The sequence below is a fragment of the Zingiber officinale genome, chromosome 1A (genome assembly GCF_018446385.1).
Source record: "Zingiber officinale cultivar Zhangliang chromosome 1A, Zo_v1.1, whole genome shotgun sequence".
NCBI lineage: Eukaryota > Viridiplantae > Streptophyta > Magnoliopsida > Zingiberales > Zingiberaceae > Zingiber > Zingiber officinale.
This window is the reverse complement of record NC_055987.1, coordinates 175,066,110-175,088,156: the sequence shown is the minus strand read 5'-3', so window position 1 is coordinate 175,088,156 and position 22,047 is coordinate 175,066,110. Positions and strand designations below refer to the sequence as shown.

General features: G+C 38.1%; 1 protein-coding gene across 1 annotated transcript; it reads left to right on the top strand.

The window, feature by feature from the left end:
- Positions 1-16,042: 16,042 nt before the first annotated feature.
- LOC122007143 (zinc finger MYM-type protein 1-like) lies at positions 16,043-18,067 on the top strand. Its single transcript, XM_042562943.1, has one exon. The coding sequence runs from the start codon at positions 16,043-16,045 to the stop codon at positions 18,065-18,067; it is 2,025 nt and encodes a 674-aa protein (XP_042418877.1).
- Positions 18,068-22,047: the final 3,980 nt, after the last annotated feature.

The following is a 22,047-nucleotide window of genomic DNA, read 5'->3' as shown; positions in this document are numbered from 1 at the left end:
TTGGTCAAGAGCAAAGAGTTGTTCTATAGGTTTGAACTCTATATTGTCATCATAAGCATGATGAACTCTATGTTGTCATCATACGCATGCTCATATTTTTAGTGATCTATTTCTTCCTATCTATGGTAGCATGACATAAGCGTTGTTGAGTCAGATAATTTCAATGTCGACCTACTTGCTTAGTATTTTTCTTTCACTATATACTTGATTTTGATGGTTGATATATCTAAAAATAATCATGATAAATTTTGTTGGATAGTACCATACTTTTCTAGATGACCCCTATTATATTTTGGTTACTGGAGAAACACTCGGATAATGGATCTCATTGAAAAAAAAGAAAAGAAAAAAAATATGCTTCTGAAAGTGTGACCAAAAAACAATATTGATGAAAAGACTTGTGTTTGTTCATAAGTGAAAATGACATGTTAACCCTTTGAGATATAGTGATTTGGGGGAAAATGAGTTAGAAAATCCTTTAAAATCCCAAGATTACTAGAGAAATGCTAGTCAATTTCTCTCAACGTCGAAAGCTCCTTTGAGACCTTGTGTAGAAAATGCAAAGTATTAAAGGGGTGGGGGGGGCGATACTTGTGCATTTGACAGGTAAGTGTCACTCATGTGTTGGAGACCTTGGGAACACAATAAGATAATGACTTAACTAGGATTGGTAATTAAAGCTTAAGAGTCAAGTCACTTTTGCACTACACATGGGGGACTTTTCAAATTAGCTTGCATTAGGATGTTTCGTGTTTCTTTGCTCATTAATGAAACCATTAGATAAAATTCACTAGGGATTATGATGTATCATTTACACACATGAGTTTAGATTGCATATTTTTCTTGAAGAAAAATAAAAGTTCAAGTCTTGGAGTGTTGATGTGTGTATTTCATGCATAATTTTTTATATTATTTTGCATGCATTTTGTTTCATCACATAAACATATTTTGCATACTTTCATCTCTTTTGCATTATTTTTACTCTTTTAGTTTAGAGATTATTCTTTATAAATTTTTGTTGACAAGACATAAATTCAAAGCTAAAACAAAGTTAAGAAGCCTTGAAGAGTGCATTTCTAGCATGGTGCACAATTTGGTTATGCCCTCTAATACGACCGTACATTATAGGAGTTAGACGAGATTCAGAGCAACATGTGTACTTTCAACCCCTTATTTGAGTAGGTCGTGTCCCTAAACATGGTCGTGTTACCTACTGCTGACGACAAGAAGATCGAAGAACTGGACACGGTCTAATCGTGCTTCCTAGCATGGCCATGTTGACCATTTTCTATAGACCGATACACCATACAATTAGGTCGTGCTTTCCAATACGACCATGCATGGTTCGGTGGTGGCACCCCAATAATTTTGAAAAGATGTAACATATTTGGATGGTTTTGGAGGCTTTAAAAGGCACCAAGGGGTTCATGTTTGAGGCATCAAGGGTTTTCCCTTGACAATAAACCTTAGGAGAGAGTCGTTTCTAAGGAGTCGTCGAGATTCCGTCTATCGAGGAGCTTGGAGATCAATTCCAAGATGACGACTAAGCTTTTTCTCATTTTTCTCTTTGATTTGAGTTGTAAAATGTTTCTCTTAATGTCTTTGGCTCGTATCTCCATCTCCATGAAGTGGTCTCTTAATTTTCGGATGAGAAAGTAGCCCGATGTAATTATTGACACTTGATTTATTTCATTCAACTCTTTTTATCGCATCACGTGGTTGATTTATGATCCAACTTTAGTATGTCTATATGACTTGATTTATTGCATCACGTGGTTGATTTATCGCACGTCGAACACCAGTGGATCCTTCCATGCCTACCATCCCCATTGCGGTGCGATCGATTTCTTCTTGGCCCCCTCACAAGGAGGACCTCACCTCCAAAATCACCTCCACACCTAGAACCAAGTCCACCTTGCACGGGCCCAGGTCTCGTAAGGTAAGCACTACACTAAGGTTACCTTCTCATAAATGGCTCTACACTGACTCTTTTGAGCCTCTTGCCCCTCAGCATTTGATAAAGATAAAAGACCCCTTAGCATAGACCTGGGTCGATAGCATGGCACAAGTGGTCGAATAGACTCCGGAAGAACTGGCTGATAGCTTCACCCAGTATGTCACCAGGTGTGCTTTCTCTATTATTTTCCCTTTCTCTTTTTCACTTTCCTTAACCTCTCCTTTTCCTCAGTTTTGGGTAGCGGGTTTGGCCTTATGCAAAAAGATAGCGAAGGTGAGTCATGACTTACACACCTTGAAGAGTTCACCGGGAGAAGCAAGGACCTCCCAAGCTCTTTTCGAAAGGCTCTAGGCAGAAGTGGCTAATATGAAGAAGGAGTTGGAGGACCGAGACTATCTCCTGCTACGAGTTGAGTCAATCCTTACTGAGGAGAAAGAAAGAGGACTCGTACAACCAACCTCCATGGAAAAACTCTAAAAGCAAATTTAGACCGTTGAGGGATGCCTCAAATCCGAGAACACTCAGAAAGTAAGAGCTATAGCAGACTTGGACCTGAATATTGTTGAAGCGAGGCTCCTCTCTCAAAAGTTAGCAGAAGTAGAGACCAACTAGACTTTCGAGCTAGCAGCCAAAATAGTTGAGCTGACCATGAAAGAACTACAACTCGGGGAAAAAATAGAAGGCCCTAGATGATAAAGATGTCGAGATGGAGGCATTGAAGGCCGACTTGGCTAGTTACAAGGCAGGAGAAGCTGAGCGGCTCGAAGCACATAAGGTGGATTATCTGAGCTCAAGGGAGTTCAATTTACTCCTCGGCTGGTGCACTTCGAAGATGTTTAGTTATGGGGCGGAAGGGACCATAAAGCAAGTTAGATGAGTCGACCACCTGACTACAGACCTCCTCCAAAACTTAATCAATCGTCAAAAGATTCTAGAGGATATTCTGGATGACGCATTCCCGAACTTCACTTACATTTTGTTTAATACACTTAGAAAAACTTTTGCTCTCGGGGTTACAACCCCCAAGTATTGTAAACACTCTCTTTATCCTAAATAAATACCTTGTATTCTTCTATCTATGTTGTGTTCAGTTTCATGCGTGAATCTAGGCTAGTAGGGATTAAGTAAATGCCCACACTTAAGCGCATCTTGTTGGCAACCCAAAGTTGGGAATCATCACGGTCAATCAACTAGCCCTCGCTTTAATACTCATGAGTAGTGTCGAGCAAGCGACTTAGTAATGCCGAGCGAGTGGTTGAGTAGTACAGAGCAAGCGGCTGAGTGATGTCGAGCGAGCAACCGGTAATGCCAAGCAAGTGGATGAGTAATGTCGAGCGAGCGGCTGAGTAATACAGAGCAAGTGGTTGAGTAATACACAGTAAGTGGTTGAGTGATATCGAGCAAGCGACTGAGTAATGCCGAGCAAGCGACTAACTAATCTCTAGGTACATGCACGAGTAACCATATCTATGACTTGGCACTAGGGCGCCAGAGTATGAGGTGTGGGCATGTGAGTAAGCATGCTTATAATTTGATCGAACGGTACGACAGTCTAGAATTTGGACGCGTGAGCATACACGCTTATAACTTGGCCGAATGACACAAGAGTCTAGGAATTAGGCAGGTAAGCAAGCACGCTTATAACTTGGCCAAATGGTACGAGAGTATGGGACTTGGGTACATGAGCAAGCACGCTTCTAACTCGGTCAATTGGTGCAAGATTTTGAAGTTTAGGCGCATGAGTAAGCATGCTTATAACTCAGTTGAGAGGTCCAAGAGTCTGGAATTTAGGTGTGTGAGCAACTATTCTTATAACTCGTCTAAACAGTCTAAGAATATCGGACTTGGGCACGTGAGCAAACACACTTATAACTCGGTTGAATGGTCCAAGAGTCTGAAGTTTAGCCGCGTGAGTAAGCATGCTTATAATTCGGTTGAGAGGTTTGAGAGTCTGGAATTTAGGTATGTGAGTAAGCACGCTTATAACTTGGCCTAATAGTCCGAGAGTCTAGGACTTTGGCACGTGAGCAAGCACGCTTATAACTCGGTCTAACAGTCTGAGAGTCTAGAATTTAGGCGTGTGAGAAAACACACTTATAACTCAGCTAAGAGGTTTGAGAGTCTGGAATTTAGGTGCGTGAGCAAACATGCTTATAACTCGGTCGAACGGTTCGAGAGTCTAGAATTTGGGTGCATGAGCAAGCACACTTATAACTTAGATGAACAGTCCGAGAGTTTAGAGTTTAGGCGCATGAGCAAGCATGCTTATAACTCAGTCAAACAATCTAAGAGTCTGGGACTTGGGTGTGTGATCCAGCACGCTTATAACTCGACCGAATGGCACGAGAGTCTGGATATATGGGCGAGTGAACAAGTACGCTTATAACTCAATCGAACTATCTGAGAGTCTAGATATATGGGCGTGTGAGCAAGCACGCTTATAACTCGGTCGAATGGCATGAGAGTCTGGAACTTGAAGCTTGTGAGTGGAGTTCACCTGCATTTTCATTGAGCACAAATATTTGACAGAATACATATTTATGCAATACAAGCATATCCTCAAGCCCGATAAGGTTGCAAATAGTTTGCACTCTATAGCTGATCCAAGTCTTTCCCCTCAACGTTTTGAAGATAGTACGAACCTGAGGTAAGCTTTTGCACCACCTTATATAGTCCTCCCCATTGCGGTTCTAACTTGTTGACATCTCCAATCGATTTGATTCGCTTCCATACCAAGTCACCCACTTGAAAGAATCTCAGGATGACTCTTCAATTGTAATTTTTCTTCATTCGTTAACAATATGCTACCAGCCGAGTGACGACTTTATCTCTAATCTCGTTTATCAGATCGAGTTCTATAAGGCGTCGACCCAAGTTGTCTTCATCATACAGTTGTCTCCTATAGGATTCCAAGACAACCTCCATTGGGACCATTGCTTCTCCACCATAAACAAGGTGAAAAGGGATTATACCTGTAACTTCTCGAGGCAGAGTGTGATAAGCTCATAGCACACTGGGTAATTCATTCATCCAACTTCTTTCAATGTGATCCAGCTTGGTTTAAGGCCTCTAATAATCTCCATGTTAGTGACCTCCGCTTAAATGATAGGCCATGGAGGTAAAAGCTTGCAAGATACCATAATTGGAACACCACTCTTAGATTTTTTTTAACCTTGAAACTATATTCCATTATCCAAGATTAGCTTGTGAGGAATCCAAAACTGGGTTACAATGTTTTGTCATAGGAACTTGATGACTTTCTGCTTAGTTATCTTGGTCAATGCCTCAACTTCCATCCACTTAGAGAAGTAATCAACGACTACTAATAGGAATCTTTTCTGGAGCAATGCCATCAGGAAAGGGCCCACAATATCCATTCCTCATTGGTCAAATGGGTATAAGATAATTGACGTCTTTAGTAGTTCTGTGGGGTGGTGCGGAATATTTTGGTACTTCTGACATGTTAAGCAAGTGACTATTAGCCGAGCTGAGTTAACCTACAGAGTAGGCCAAAAATACCCAGCCAGTAAAATCTTCTGAGCAAGCGATCTACTACCTATGTGACTCCCATAGGAGTCTTGGTTAACTTCTAGCAAGATGTACCGTACATCTTCATAGCCAACGCAGTTGAGAAAGGGGCCAGAGAAGGCCCTCTTGTATAAGTTATCTCCCACTAAGGTGAACTGAACATACCTTTTCTTGACCATACGTGCTTGTTCTAGGTTAGCTGGTAAATTTTCCTGGAGGAATGAAATTAATGACACTCTCCAGTCGCTCTGTAACTCTAGCTTAGCTTGTCACTTGATGTGAACTACCAACAATATTTGCTCCATAGGCTTATCAAGCGCCCAAGGGATTAAGGAGCCAACTACCTTGGCTAGCTTGGCTAGCTCGGCTTTCTTTTGATTCTTTGCTCGAGAGATTTTCTGTAAGGTCACTTCCTAAAATCATGCTTTCAACTTTTCAAAGGCTTCCACATACATCTTTAGCCATCACTGTTGATATCAAAGTTGCCTAACAATTGCTACGCCGCCAACTGGGAATCTGAGTAAATGAGAACTCTAGTGGCTCCCACATGTCTCGCGGCTTGCAGATCGACTATCAATGCTTCATATTTTGTTTCGTTATTGGTGGCTCAATAATCTAGCCAAAAGGACAATTGCAGTTTATCTTCGCGTGGTGATATCATAAGAATTTTGACTTTGCTGCCTTACCGAGTGGACGACCCATCCACATAGATTTACCAATTTTTCTCTAGCTCAAGACCTTGTATCTCAGTTTTAAAATTGGCTAAGGTCTGAGCTTTGATAGTCATGCAGAGTTGATACTGTATATCATATTCACTTAGCTTGGTGGTCTACTTGATCAATCTTCCCAAAGCTTCTAGGTTAATGAGCACTCGACCCAAAGTACTATTGGTTAAAACTATAATTGAATGAGAGAAAATAGGGTTGTAACCTCTGAGTGGCTGAGACTAGCCTGTACGCTAATTTCTCAAGAGCGGTGTAGCAACACTCAACATTTTTCAATAAATTGCTCAAGAAATACATTGGTTGTTGTTTCTTATCCTTCTACCACACTAATACCGACTCAATGACATTGTCCGTAGTGGACAAGAACATCCAATGGTTCACCGACTATTGGTTTCAAGTACAGTACAGGCAGAGCGGATAGATAATCATTCAATTCTTCTAACGCTTTTTTGCATTTAGCATACCATTAAAACTTGGTAGCCCGACGGAGAATTTTGAAGAAGGATAGACTCTAATCAAACGATCTTGAAATGAAACGGGGCAGTGTCGTGATCTGTTCGATTAGCCGTTATGCTTTCTTCAGGTTAATCGAAGGAGCCATGTCCCAGAGAGTCTGCACCTTGCTCGAGTTAGCTTCGATTCCCTGCTCTAACACTATGTAGCCTAGGAAACACCCGCTCTTAGCTTTGAACATGCATTTGCTGGGGTTGAGTTTAAGTCCATACTCCCTCAGTGTTTGGCAAGTTTTGTCAATGTCCAATTGGAGGGACTTGATTAGGATGCCATTAACATATACTTTCATATTTCTCCCGATATGCTTCCAGAACACCTTGTTCATAAGTCATTGGTAAGTAACTCCTGTATTCTTTAGTCTGAAGGATATAACATTATAACAGTATGTTCCTTCTGTAGTGATAAAACCAGGCTTCTGCTGGTCTTCCTTGGCCAAAGGGACTTGATGGTAGACCTAATATGCGTCCAACATGCATATCAACTCGCAGCTGGAGGTTGAGTTGACCACTTGGTCGATGCATGGTAGGGGATAGTGATCCTTGAAATATACTTTTCTCATATCCCTGAAGTCCACAGAAATGTGTCATTTGTTGCCAAGTTTGGATATCAGGACCATGTTGGACAACCATTTTGGGAACTGCACCTCTGGAATGTGTCCAACCTCAAGCAACTTATCAACTTCTGCTCGGATAATTTTATTTTGCTCAGCTCCAAAATATCTCTTCCTCTGCTTGACAAACCGAGCATCCGAGAAGATGTGGAGCACGTGTTCCATGATGCTCGATAAGATACTAGTGATCTCCTTAGGTGTACAAGCGAATATGTTGTTATTATGTGTTAGACACGTGACTAGATCAGCTTTGAATTTAGGAGCCAGGTCGGCCACTAATTGAGTAGTTGCTTCCGGTCAGTCTGGATGAAGCTATACCTTCTTCTTTTCATAAATGAGCATTGGAGGTGCTTCATGAATGATGTTGACCGCCACTCATGGAATTTTTCGAGCCGCGAGAGCTTCAATCTTGATCATATCTGCATAGCACTTACTTGCTACCAATTGGTCCCCCTTCACTTTTCTCACCTGATTGTGGACCAGGAACTTGACCTTTCGGCAGAAGGTGGAGATGACCGCTCAAAATTCGTTCAGCACTGATCGGTCCAAAATCACATTGTAGGCTAAGGACACGTCCACCACAATGAAGGTCGATCGACGGATCCTCATCAAGGGCCCCTTCCCTAGAGAGATAGCTAATCGAATTTGTCCGATCGGTTGTACTTCATTATCAGTGAATCCATAGAGCGGCGTCGTCATGGGTCGAAGTTGTAGGACTTCCGATCAGAATATCCCTAAGTCTTCATGGTTTTGCTCTTGGGCTCTATCCAAAAAGTCTTATATCAATGGAGATATCTTTCTCTTATAAACTTATGATATTTCCCATGTATTTTCAATGTGGGACTATGTTTGCAACCTTACAACCCCAACAGAAGCTCGTTCTTCTCTATCTGCAACTAGTTGAACATCTTTTAATAGAACTTTCTATGTCAATAAAAGTACGATGTATGTTATAATTGGTTATAACAGCCTTGTTGATCAAAGCATCATCATAGGATATATCCACCCCCTCCAAGTCCTTGAGGCCAAAATTAATCTTTGGCCCTTGGGCATGCTCTCGACTACATTTGACCGCATAAACTTCCAGTTGGTAGGCGTGTGACTTTTGGGCTCAGTTAGAGTCTCTATTGGTAGGGCCGCCCGTTATGATACCTATGCCCCCCAAGTGGTGTTGTCACGGTTTTCTTCTTCTCAGGTCGATTGGCGCTATGGCTCAGCAGGGGCCTAAGCCAGGGCTCGGTTGTTTCATGGTTTGGGTCACTGCTAGTTCTGGTCGACATTCCTAGGGCCTCTCCCTGGGGGCTTGTTCGGTCATTGATAACGTTGTTTGTTAGGAGAAAGTGAACATTCGCAAAACCCTTGGTTGGTTGCTCGACGCATCTCCTAGTTATACTGATAACAGTCTTGAGTATTGTGGGTTGTTGATCGGTGGTAAGTACATAATAACTGGCTCCATCGGCGGGGCTCAGGGAACTGGGTCCACTCAGATTCCACATGTTGGGATGCATTCGACCTCTGCTCATGGGGATGTAGTGGATGGCCCAATCGGGGTTCTTTGATTCAGGATTCCATTTTTTTGTAGTATAATGGTGAGTAAGAAAAGTCAAGCTTTAGTGAATGGCATGACTTGTTCCGAGTGAGCGCATCTCCTGAGGATGATCCTTGGGGTCTCTCTGAACGACCTCCATCATCAAGGGGCATGCAGGACAATGCCCTATAGTATGCGATCGAAGATGGGGGCACAGGAGGGAAATCAATCGGCTGTACAGGCACGTGCTTGAAGCCGATGGGAACTAACACGACCCTTCCACCCTCATTCTTCACTCAGAGTGCGGGCTTGTAACTAATACAGTTGGGTCATTCGACAAAGCCTACTATTGCTACACCAACTTCTGCACTCGGGTAGCCATTAGTAACTCCAGGTCCTCTTGCAACAAAGTAACAGTTGTGAATCATCCAACTTCTTCTATCTTCGCATTTCAGATTCAAACGAAGTTTCTATAGACGGTGTCAAATTTGATCTTGTCTAAAATTAGGGAAGATGGTGTGCTGGCTGGGTGGCATTAAGGTGTCTTCGATGTTGACCGTGAGGAGATTTCGAGAGGGAGGACTCGGATGTTGCGAACAACCCTGTATGACAAAAACAAGAACTGGGAAAAGGAAATATCAATAACTAGGCTTGGGAGGGGTCATCGACGCAAGCACTCTTACACTCAAGTCAGGCAAATGGTGGAAGAAGAAAACGAAGAATAGGGATGATGAACAGTGAACTCTAATGGCAAAGTTTACCTGCGCTTGTAGGTGAAGACTCCCTTAATAATGTTACTTTTTCTGTCTGCACGAATATTGATGCATTACCAAAATAGAACCGACTATTTTGACATTCTGAGAACTTTCTTGAAATAGTCCCACCATTCTTGTGTTTAATAGGGTAGAAGCTTCCGTCATACGACTCACGCAGAGCATATCCCCTTGATTATCTGACAATGGTGGTTACACAAAATGGCAAAAATGAATATTAGGTCGTTAAGCTGATGAACTATTAATACGTTTTAGTGGTAGGCTAGCCAAGCCCCCTTTAATGTCCGCTCAGATCTTGTTCTCGAATGGGGTCGGGTCGACTAAAGAGTGTTGATCGCCTCGAGGACTTGGCTTCTTTGAGGATTTAGCCCTTTGGAGGACTCAGCTCTTTTGAGGGCTCGGCCCTTTTAAGGACTCGACCTTCTCGAGGACTTGCCCTCTTAAGGACTCATCTTGGGCTTCCGTCGAGTCGAGAGGATTCGGGATCTGATTGGACAAGAAGTCCTATCGACTGGACTATTCGATTGAGCCATGCGACCGTGTTGCTCGGTTCTGCATTGAATTAGGACTCGACTTAGGATTTCGTCGAGCTAGGAGAACTCCGATATTCGATCGGACAAGAGATCCGATCGACTAGACTATTCCGCCAAGCCATATGCCCGTGCCAGCCTCGAGGGTTGCCCCTTCCTTAACTTCGGTCCTCACTTCAGGAGCTCGACCATATTCACCGTATCAATCACATTAAAAATAAGAAAATAAGTTTAATATAAAAGAAGAAATATATTTTAAAAACATCACCTAACAAATGACGTATTCAAATGATTAGAAGTATAATCATTAAAAGCTGTGGAGGATCAAGTGACATTGGCATTTACTTAGAATAATATAAATTGTATGGATGGCCCAGCATCGAGCACGTTCATCACAATGCAGAATCACCACTAACTCAGTTGTAGGGTGGCCACTAACACACCAAACAAGAATTGCTTCTTGTTCATATCATTACACAGTCAACAATCACCATCACTGACTCATGCATCCTCGCATGCCAAGTCCCATGCAGTTGCAGATCAGTAAGAACCCACAAGCAAGCAAATAGTCAAATCACAGCCCCAAAAAAACACTGAGCAAGGACAGCAGATACTGCTCTTGCATCACATAACAAGCACAGTTGACATCTGAAATCAAGAGCTCGAGACAGCTTCTGAAGCAAATTGCATATCTTCTTCTTCTTCTTCTTCTTCTTCTCTCTATCTCTTAAAAGGTGCTCTCTTAGTAGCAAATGGGGCAATTGAATCCACCAAATGCACAAAAAATCTTTGCAAGTTGGATTGATGGAGTGAGAAGCACCACTCACTCACTCACTCAGTAGATTCTCAAGAAAAGAATATGTCAAAGTGACCAAACAAAGGGGATTCTGTTTATTGTGGTGGGTGGGCGATCTGCAAGCTGATCAGCGATACGAATTATGGCAGCCGAGTAAAGTGCGGTAATATGCTCTGCGCAAAGGGTCCAACAGAGAAACATTACCACAAGGAGATAAGTGGCTGTTGCAGCAGTAGTTAGTCAAATGTGACCGAAATAAAATAGAGAAGAAGATGGAGAAGTGACAGGGGAAAAAAAAAGTATCCTCTTAGTGCTTTAACTGTCTACAGAAAACGACGTAGTGGAATAGAAGCACTTCTAATTTTCAAACCTCAAAAATAAAATATATCCTTTTAAAAAATAAATATAGAAGGAATAATAGTCCATGCATTATGTTAGCGAAATAATCCGTTCTTAGAAATTTTTTTTAGCATTTAGTTGAATTTAAATTATATAAAATAAATTTAATTTATTTGTTAAAATGACCTAAATTGATAATTTTAGACTGTGGACTGGTGTTTGCTAAGTACTGAACGTAGACTTCACAGTGGCTGACCGGGCAAAATAGGCTAAAGCCAACCGAAAGTAGAGACTTAGGCCGACCGAGTGAAGAGGCCGACCGAGCAAAGCTTAATGCCAATCGAGTGAAGAGCCCGATCGAGCGAAGCTTAAGGGCGACCGACTGAAGAGGCTGACCAAGCCCCTACGCACACACATATGAAAGAAAGTCTCTCCCTATGCATTTGTTTACGTTCTTAATGCATGTGAATCAATATAAACAAACCAACATGTCATGAAACTTTCAATGTGGGACTAAAGTCTCATTCACAATGAAATCTTTTTTCTCTTCCACCTCTTCTCCATTCACATCACTTATATTCAACACATTATACAAAGATTCCATCAATGTGAGATTGTGGAGAAGAATGGGACTATATTGAATTTTTATCTTGTATTACAAAATCTTATTCTACCATTTAAATCCGTAACCATAAAGACATACGATGATAATTTTATTACATAAATAAAAAAAATGTAGAAATAGAAAGTGAAAAATTCATACTTGAATTTGGAGCTAATTATAATGAAGGAAAGTGAATTTTTTTTATTAAGGGAGGACGTGCTCAAGGGGAATAAACTAGGGTTGCGTTGTGATGGTTGCAGTTTAAATTCAAATGCGAGAGAAAGAGAACCAAAGCCTTCTTTGGGACATAGCAAGGGAGCTGCCCTATTGCTTAGCTTTGGCATTGGCCTTGATGCGGCTCGAATAGGGCGGCTTAATGGGTCTATCTAGTGGCAAATTTATATTAAGGATGTAAACGAATTTGAATAGTATAAAAATATTAATATTCAATTCGAGTTTCAAAATATATGTGAAATTCAAATCTGATTCCAAATTCAAAAATATAAATGATTATGGCTCGAAATCAGTTTGAAATGAAATTCAAACTCAAGTTCGGCATGAGTTATTGGAAAAATTGAACTATAATTCGAAATAACTTAAATTCGAGTTCGGTTCAGGTTATTCAAATCTTAATTTGAACATATTTATATTAAAATTAGAAAATAAATAAAGTTCGATTTGAGTTCAGCTCACAAATGGCTTGTCAACAATCGAACAAAATATTATGAGTTTAAATTTAACTCAAATAATTATTAAATATGTTTGAGTTCCGCTCGAATCCGATAATTTTATATATGAATTAAATATTTTTCGAACCCATTCAAAAAAAAAAAAAAAAAAATACTCACGAACAAACTCTATGTATTTGCACCCCTAGTCTTGCTGGACCGCCTAAGTGGATTTTTGTTGCTCTCATGGGCCCAATTATAGCTTCTGGCCCAATTTGGATTGTCCACTTATTTTGGCTTGTAAGTTGTCCAATTTTAGTATTCGACCAAAAAATCAAAGTAGCTTTGTGCATTATATATTTTCTTTCTCGTTCCATGTGAATTATCAGTTAAGATCCTCTGTCCCTAAATTTTTCTGTCCCTGTGTCTCCTGTCGATCGGACGGACTATATTACATTTCAAGACATCATGACATCTTTAAGATGTGTACAGTATCTTCGTGATGTGCAAGACATCTTTGAGATATAATCTGATTCGTTCGATCGGCAAGGGGACACGGGGACAGAAAAATTTGAGAACAGAAGATATGAACTCGTGAATTATTACTAATCATATTTGAGCCAAGATAATTTCTTGAATAATACGAAGATGATAAAGACATTTTTTTTAATAATACGAAGATATAATATGATTGCAACTAAATACCACATCATGACTAACAACCATCTCTAGTTATAGGTGAGTCATCACACTACATGAGTAATGTACTATATAAATAGGGTAAAAATAAAAATAACGTTCCAAAATTATTTAAATTATTAACACGATATTACTTTTTCAAAAAAAAATAATGGAAAGGATGCCACATCGTATATTTTTTTCAAGAATACCTTCACTTTTAACTTTATTATAATAATTACGACTAACTATTACATTGTGTATAATCTACTTTATAATTATAGAATTATAGTAGCTATTTAATAGCTTTTATAATTATGTAGTAACTACTTAGTTTTAAAGTGATTTTGATCAATTTAAAATAATTTTAATAAAATTTAAATAATTTTAATCAAATTGATAAAATATATTTAGATATAATAATATTCAGAATTTAGAATTAGAGTTTAGGATTAGAGTTCAAAATTTTAGAGTTTAAAGTTTAGGATTTAACTACAACTAATTTTAACTAATTTTAAGTGATTTTAATAAAGTTAATTAATTTTGACCAGATTGATAAAAAGTATTTTAAGACAATAGCATTTTATATATAGTAATTTTGATTAAACTGAAATAATCGATTTTTCATATTGTAGTAGGTATTAAATAATTCTTACAAATTACTACATATTGTAATAGTTACTATATATAGCTCCTATACAATTGTAATTAAATTCTAAAATCTTAAATCCAAAATTTTATTTCTGAACACTATTATATTTAAATATTTTTATCAACTTGGTCAAAATTATTTAAACTTTATCAAAATTATTTTTAAGTTCATCAAACTTAATTTAAAATAGTCATAACAACTATCTAAATAGTTCTTACAATACATTTGTAACAGTTTTATATTAGGTATTATACGTTGTAACAATTACAAGGTAGCATCTATATGTGTTAGTTGTTACTGTTGGTAGTTTTGAGAGCATGAAACAACAATTAAATAAAGCGGTAACCACTCACATGGATCTCCCGAAGAAACGTCGCTGAAGAACCGCCGGTCGACGAAGAGGTTGCCACTGTCGGAAGCACGATCACGGAGCAACCAGGAAGCGCTTCAAAATTCACGAGCCAAATCCCATCCCCTGGATGTTCTCCCTTTGCTCGACCAAAACACCTCACAACTTGGCAGTGCTCTTCTCTAATCACCTTCACAACATCAGTCGTCGTCCCTTTTCTGATTGCCTTGGACGCCTCTTATAAGAAGGTTAAGGAAGACGAAGGGGAAAGAACGCCCCTTCGTCTCCTTGGCATTTGCAACAAAGATAGTAACGAAGGGGAATCTGTGCCCCTTCGTATGGATCTCCAGTAACGCCCAATAGTTACTGTTGGACGTTACATCAGGAGACGAAAGGGTTCGTCCCTTTCGCTGTTGCAAACGGATGTTTGCTGCAAACGACAGAGAGACGAAGGGGTGTCCTTTCCGCTTCGTCTTCCTCAGTCTTCCTATTTAAGGTGTGTCCAAGCATAGATCCGGGAAGAGAGGGTGTGCGAGTGAAGCGGAGGTGACCAGAGAGTTTTGGGAGGTGATCAGCGAGCAAAGGAGAACACCCAGAGGCGGATTTACATATGGACTGGGGGGGGGCCACGGCCCCCCCAGTCCACGTGTAAAATTTTTAAAGAATATACTAATATATTATTATTATTTATAAGCTAATTAATGAGAAAGGCATGCAAATAGGTATTTTGATTTGGGAGTTCGACATTTCAAATCAGTTGGCGGCGCAGGCGGCAGCGGCACGGCAGCAGCGACTCCTCGCTCTGCAGTAGGCGAACTCCGGTGTAGAGGTCTCAGATCTTTGCGAAATTACGACAAGAACGTTCTCGATCCCGATTCGAGAGAAAGGTGCAATTCCTCTTCTCCTTAGTTCTTACTCCTTACTCCTTAGGGTTTTGAAACTCTTAGAACTGAGAAGGGGAAAAAATCTTTATTTTGGTTGGTGTTTCCATATTAATTTCTTTATCCTACCTTCCCTTTCTAGTTCCTCGATCGATCATCCTTCTAAATTTTATCTGTAATATGTAGATTGTAGAACTTTACCTCTTTTTTTTGTTTAAGGCTGTTGGCTATTGTCTGTTGATCCTAATAATTTTATTACTGTTTTAAAATGCAACCTAATAATCTTATTATCTAATAATTTATTAGATCCTACCTTGCCTGTTGGTGTAATAATCTTATTATTGTATTAATCCGCCGCTGTATATGCCACTGCATTTTGAAGGGAAGGTAGGATCTATCACACTATGATTATGATTTATGAAGCTTACTAGCATAACACAAATTTATACCTTTATTTTATCATTTTTATCTTCATTTTCAAGAATAGAACGATATAAAGTTCACAATTTCGTTGGACTTCTTGATTTTGTTTGTTTTTATACTTTTTACTTGATTCCTTGATTTTGTTTGCTTTCTCCTAATGATTAATTTAGACATTTTAATTAAATCTTGTTATTTTAGAAATTAAAGTGCCTAAATAGTTGAAGTTGGAATTGCTTATTTAATGGTTAATGATAATGAATGATAAAATTTTTGATATTTTTGTTTGTTTATGTTGTTATTATTATTTACTTTTTATCATTGACTTAATGTTTGGTTTAATATTGTTGTTATTAATTATTATTCACTTATTTGAAATAATTCGAGTTTTTCATTGTTAAAGGTTTCATATACTTCAAATGAGAAATACTGTTACGATTGATAAATTTTTTCAAAGGAAGAGAGCAAATGAATTGGATCCGGCTACTCCGATGACTCTATCGACAATATCAAATAATGATGATCTTCCATCTGAAATTCCTCCTAAAAGATTCAAAAATACAGAAACTGAAGAGGTTGATCTTGATTCTTTAGAGCGTGATCCAGGATTGCGTCGACAAATTTGGGAATATCATCCTAATCAACGAGACGAGATTCGTCGAGTTTATTTGAATCTGAAAGCATATCAACCTATTCTTCAAGAATATCCATTAAATAAAAATATTAAACACCCTCGAAGATTTCAGTCAACTTGGTATGAACAATTTCTTTGGTTGGAGTATTCACCCACTAAAGATAAAGCATATTGCTTTCCATGTTTTATCTTCAACAAGCCTTCAGGATGCTTAAATCAAACTACATTTACTGTTGATGGATTTGATAAGTGGAAGAAAGTTCGAAATGGAAAAGCTTGTGCTTTCCTAGGCCATATGGGAAAGGATAATGTATCTTCACCCCATCGTAATGCTGAAAAGGCATGTGAGGATTTGATGAACCAAACACAACATATATCAAGGAGATTTGATAATTTTAATGATGAACAAGTTGCAACTAATCGTCTTCGATTGAAGGCTCACATACACGTGGTGTTATTACTTGCACTTCAAGGAATTCCGTTTAGAGGTCATGATGAGAAATCTAGTTCATCTAATCGTGGCAATTTTCTTGAATTTTTGGATGTGCTGACCATGTACAATGATGAACTTTCAAAGGCAATTGCGAAAGCTCCAAAAAATGCCAAATATACAAGTCACGATATTCAGAAACAAATACTTCATGTGTTTTCGGTGAGAGTGAAAAATACAATTCGTGAAGAAATTGGAGTTGCCAAGTATTGCATAATTGTTGATGAAGCCCGAGATGAGTCAAAAAGAGAGCAAATGTCTATAGTATTGATGTTTGTGGATAGTAATGGATTCATTCAAGAACGTTTTTTTGGCCTTGTTCATGTATCTGATACTGCGGCTTTAACTTTAAAGGATGCTATATATTCTGCTTTGGCTCACTACAATTTGGATGTTCAAAATATTAGAGGTCAAGGGTATGATGGTGCTAGTAATATGAGGGGCGAGTTTAATGGATTGCAAGCTTTGATTACAAAAGATTGTAAAAGTGCTTATTATGTTCATTGCTTTGCTCATCGGTTACAATTGGCTTTGGTTGCAGCAGCAAAAAATGTGACACCTATTCATCAATTTTTTGATAGATTAACTTTTATAGTTAATATTGTTGGTTCTTCATGTAAGCGTAATGATGAATTGAAGAATGCTCATGCAGATGACATTGCATATTTGATTGCTATTAATGAACTCGAGACAGGGCGTGGGCTTAATCAGATAGGTACTTTACAACGAGCTGTTGATACACGCTGGAGTTCTCATTTCAGATCATTGAAAGGCCTAATTAAGATGTTTAGTGCATCGTGTACGGTATTGCTCAAGATTATGGATGATGGGCTTCCTTCTCAACGAGCAGATGCAACAACTGTTTATGATGAAATGACTTCCTTTGATTTTGTATTCATCTTGCATCTTATGAAAGAGATTATGGGGATCACAGATATTCTTTGTCAGACTTTACAAAGTAAGTCTCAGGATATTATAAATGCAATGGAGCTTGTATTATCTACTAAGAATTTACTTCAACAGATGAGGGATAACAAGTGGGATGATTTGCTTGTAAAAGTGAAATCCTTTTGTGAACTTCGAAATATTGACATTCCTGATTTCAATGCTCCATATATTAATAAACGAGGTCGAGGACGTGCTCATCAAGACAATTTCACCATTGAGCATCATTATCGAATAGAGCTCTTTTATGCTTCGATAGATTCACAGTTGCAAGAAATTAATGGTCGCTTTAGTGATGATGCTATGGAATTGCTCACTCTTAGTAATGCCCTAAATCCTCAAAATGCAGCGGAGTCTTTCAGAGTTGTGGATATATGTAAATTAGTTGAAAAGTTTTATGCTCAGGATTTTACCAGAGATGAAAAAAACAATTGGAGATGCAATTGAAGCATTACGAGTATAACGTAGTCAAAGGGTCTGACTACAAAAATCTTTCAACCATTTTAGAATTATGTCAATGGTTGGTAAAGACTAACAAGTCTGTTACATACAACCTCATTTTTAGAGTGATCGTACTTGTGCTTACTCTTCCGGTTTCTACGGCTACTTCAGAACGATCATTTTCTGCGATGAATATTGTGAAAACAAGGCTTCGAAGCAAAATGGAGGATGCTTTTCTCTCAGATGCATTAATGGTATATATTGAGAGAGAAATAGCTAGAAGTGTGAGCATAGAAGCTATCATTGAAGATTTCGAAAATTTAAAAGAACGTCGAATTCCTTTTAGTTAGCGAATTGTAATTGATACTTAATTAAATATACATTTACTTCATGTTTTTGAATCATGGTTTGTTTACAACACTGCACATATAGTTTGTTATCAAAGGAAGTCCCTGATTGCTTTGAATTATCTCCTATGCTAATTGAAATAAATTGGGTTGATTATGTTTACTATGATGCTTTCGATTACATCATATTTGTTGTTGCCATGATGAAATGAAATTTGATTTTATTATTTTCATTTTGATATTGTTTACTCATAGAGTTTTCTTCTTGAGGTTATTGTTGGATGTTTAGGATTTTATTATCAAGGTTTAACAAACTATTGAATATTTTTGTCGCTAAATTTAGCGACTGAAAATTAATATCTGTCGTTAAATTTAGCAATGAAAATTTAATTTCGTCACTAAAATGCCTTGGCGATCTCAAAATTTGTGATCGATAATTTTAATCACTATCGCATATTTTTTCTTATAATGTGCGGCCCCCTCAAACTTAAAATTCTGGATCCGCCCCTGAGAACACCCAGAGGCTAGGATTTGGTTCATGAAAGAGTTCGAGGAGGTTCCGTGAGATGATCTTCTCGGCGACAGCAGCAGCGATGTCTCCGGCGGTTCTTCGGTGATTTCTTCGAGAAAGCACTGTGAGTAGTTACTGTATTATTTTGTTTTTGTTTCATGTTCTCAAAACTACCAACAATGGCATCAGAACATGCATGGTTTTGAAAGTATGAAAATCGACGCGAAAAAACTCATATTTTTCTTCTTCTGTCGCGAAGAAGAAGATGAACAGTGAGTACTGTTCATCAACTGAATCGATTAACCAATCGATTCAATTGAATTAAATCGATTGAATTTCCATTCCAATCGATTCAAAATCGCGACAGACTTCTTCGATCGATTCATGAATCGATTGAAGAGAAAAAAAATCACGAACAATTCACTGTGAGTGCACTGAATCGATTCTTCAATCGATTGAGAAAAAAGAATGAACAGTGCCGTTTTTGACGAAGCACAGTGTTGAATCGATTCAACACTGTGCATGAATTGATTAAAAGCATGAACAATATTTTTTTTCTTCGAAGCATAGTGAATCATGCGGAAAAAAATTGTGAACAGTTGTCTTGTGTTGAATCGATTCTTCAATCGATTGAGGGAAAAAAAAACTGTTCGTTGCATGCATGAAGCACTGTTTAAGATTTAATTAAAATATTATTAATAATCTGATAAATAAACAGTGCATGAGTTAAACTTTAATTAAATATATATTATTAATTAATTAAATACATATAGAAATGTATTATTAATTAATAAATAGATATTTAATTAATTTATGGTTCAATTTACCAAAAATGGAACCAGACCAATTTGTCCAATCAAACTCAGGTCTAATTTAAATTATTAATTGATTTAAGCAGACCAAATTGATTCAATGATATCTAGATCTAGTTCAAATTATTTGTTGGTTTAACCAGTTCGTTTATTATTGAATTAATTGGGGTGAGTTTGATTAAAGAAGTTGGGTTGATCAAATATGATCGGATTAGTTTCGTTGTGTCAAATTTGATCAAAAAGATTAGATTTGTTCTAATGGGTCAAACTTAATCCAATGAGCAATTGGACGAATCAAACGAACCTGAGTTTGATCAATAAGTTTGAGATTGACTCAAATGTGCTTAAACAATAATAGAACATAGACCCAATTAGATTAGTTTTAATGAGAACAATAAACTAAGCTTAAGATTTGAATTCCTGATCGACCGATCCTATGTGTCAGTCACATGAGACTCCCCAAAATAAGAATTTTTTTTTTTAATTGCTTGTGTATTCTGTATATTTTTTTTCTATATGTGGGAATTGAATTAGACCAGTTTTGTCACTAGTCTGTCGATTTTGTACTGGCATCATGATTTTCAATTCCAGATACAAAGAACGATATACACGATAACTGGTCGCTATGAACGACAACATGAGCTATGGGAGGAGATCAAGAATCTGGAATATGACGCGGATCACGGAGTCGGTAGGCTTATTGGTCGGCTTGATTGGTTGTTCTGGAATCTCGAGCAAGAAGGGTATCCAGTTCAGGAAATAGAAAGAAGATGGTATATGGTTTATTCATTATCGGAACATCTAAGACAGATAGCATTCCAACTTTGGGATGAGTCTGATGGGCACATCTCATATTCAGAGATGTACAGACAGTTACTTCATTTGGAATGGGGTCCTGATGAATTTGAAGAGAATCAAGATCCCGAAGATATGGACCTCGAAGAATCTGAGGAGAATCCAGAAATGGATTCTGAAGATTTAGAGGAGGATCCAAATCCTGAAGAATCTGAAGATGATCCGGAAATGAACCTCGAAGAATTTGAAGAGGATCTAGAAATGGATCCTGAAGATTTTGAGGAGGATCCAGAGATGGATCCCGAGGAGGATCTAGAGATGGATTCCAAAGAATCAGAGGAGGATCCTCAAGAGTGTCTAGAAGATCCAGAAATGGATTTGATGGATACATCTGAGGCTGAACCACTCATCATAGAATCCGAGACAAATGGGATGCAATTACCCACTGCTCTAGCATTTATCCTAGTGGGAGTAGTGCTAGCTTATCTAGTTTACTAGTGTTCTGTTTACTTTCGTTATGTACGAACAGAGTTAGCTTATCTAGTTTTTTGAGTCATGTAATAATTTCTGTTGTTATATACGAACAGAATTATATAATGAAAAGTTATGTTATATGTTAACAAACTTGGAAATGATTAGTTCATTTCATGACATGATTAGTTCATGTGAATATAATTCATTCATATATCCATATGATTAGTTCATATAAAAAATGATTCGTTCATTTTAAATAATGATTTGTTCATTAGATGAGATATGTGTAATATGATTGATCAATGTTGATTAGATTAGAACATACAAATAATGAGTGGAAACAATGTTATCACTTGATTTTGTAAACTAACTCTAATTTACACTAAGTCAATAAATAATTGTATATATATGAATTACACTGAAATAATAAATAATTTATTTATTTATGTAGATCATGGCAACTAAAAACATCATAGCTGAACTCAATAAGGGTGAGAAATTATATGGGGATAACTACAAAATCTGGCACCTCAAGATACAATACGTTCTTGAAGAACAAGAAGTTCTAGAGGCTGTGAATCAATTAATGGAGGAACCGGTTGATGGTTTTACAGCACAACACAGACGTAACCTTGATGTCTATAAGGCATGGAAAAGGAAGGACTCCATTGCTAAGGGTATATTGATTAGTTCAATGGTGAATGACTTGGTATTTGAGTATGAGTCATTATCATTTGCTCATGCTGTCTGGGTAGCCGTTAGAGAGAAGTATAGTGGAGTCAGTCTGAGTAAGCTCCGTCAGCTAGCTATCAAGTTTGATAGTTGTAAAAAGCGCTCAAATGTTACCATGGCCCAACATCTTAGGGAGATGGGTAACATGATTCGAGAGCTTAAGACTGCTGATTATACGTTGACCGATGAACAACAGGTTTAGACAGTTATCCGTTCCCTTTTTGATTCTTGGGATACGATGAAACATAACCTGACCCATAGTGAGAGTATCAAGACTTTCACTGATGTCTCACACCATGTGGAGCTTGAGGCAGA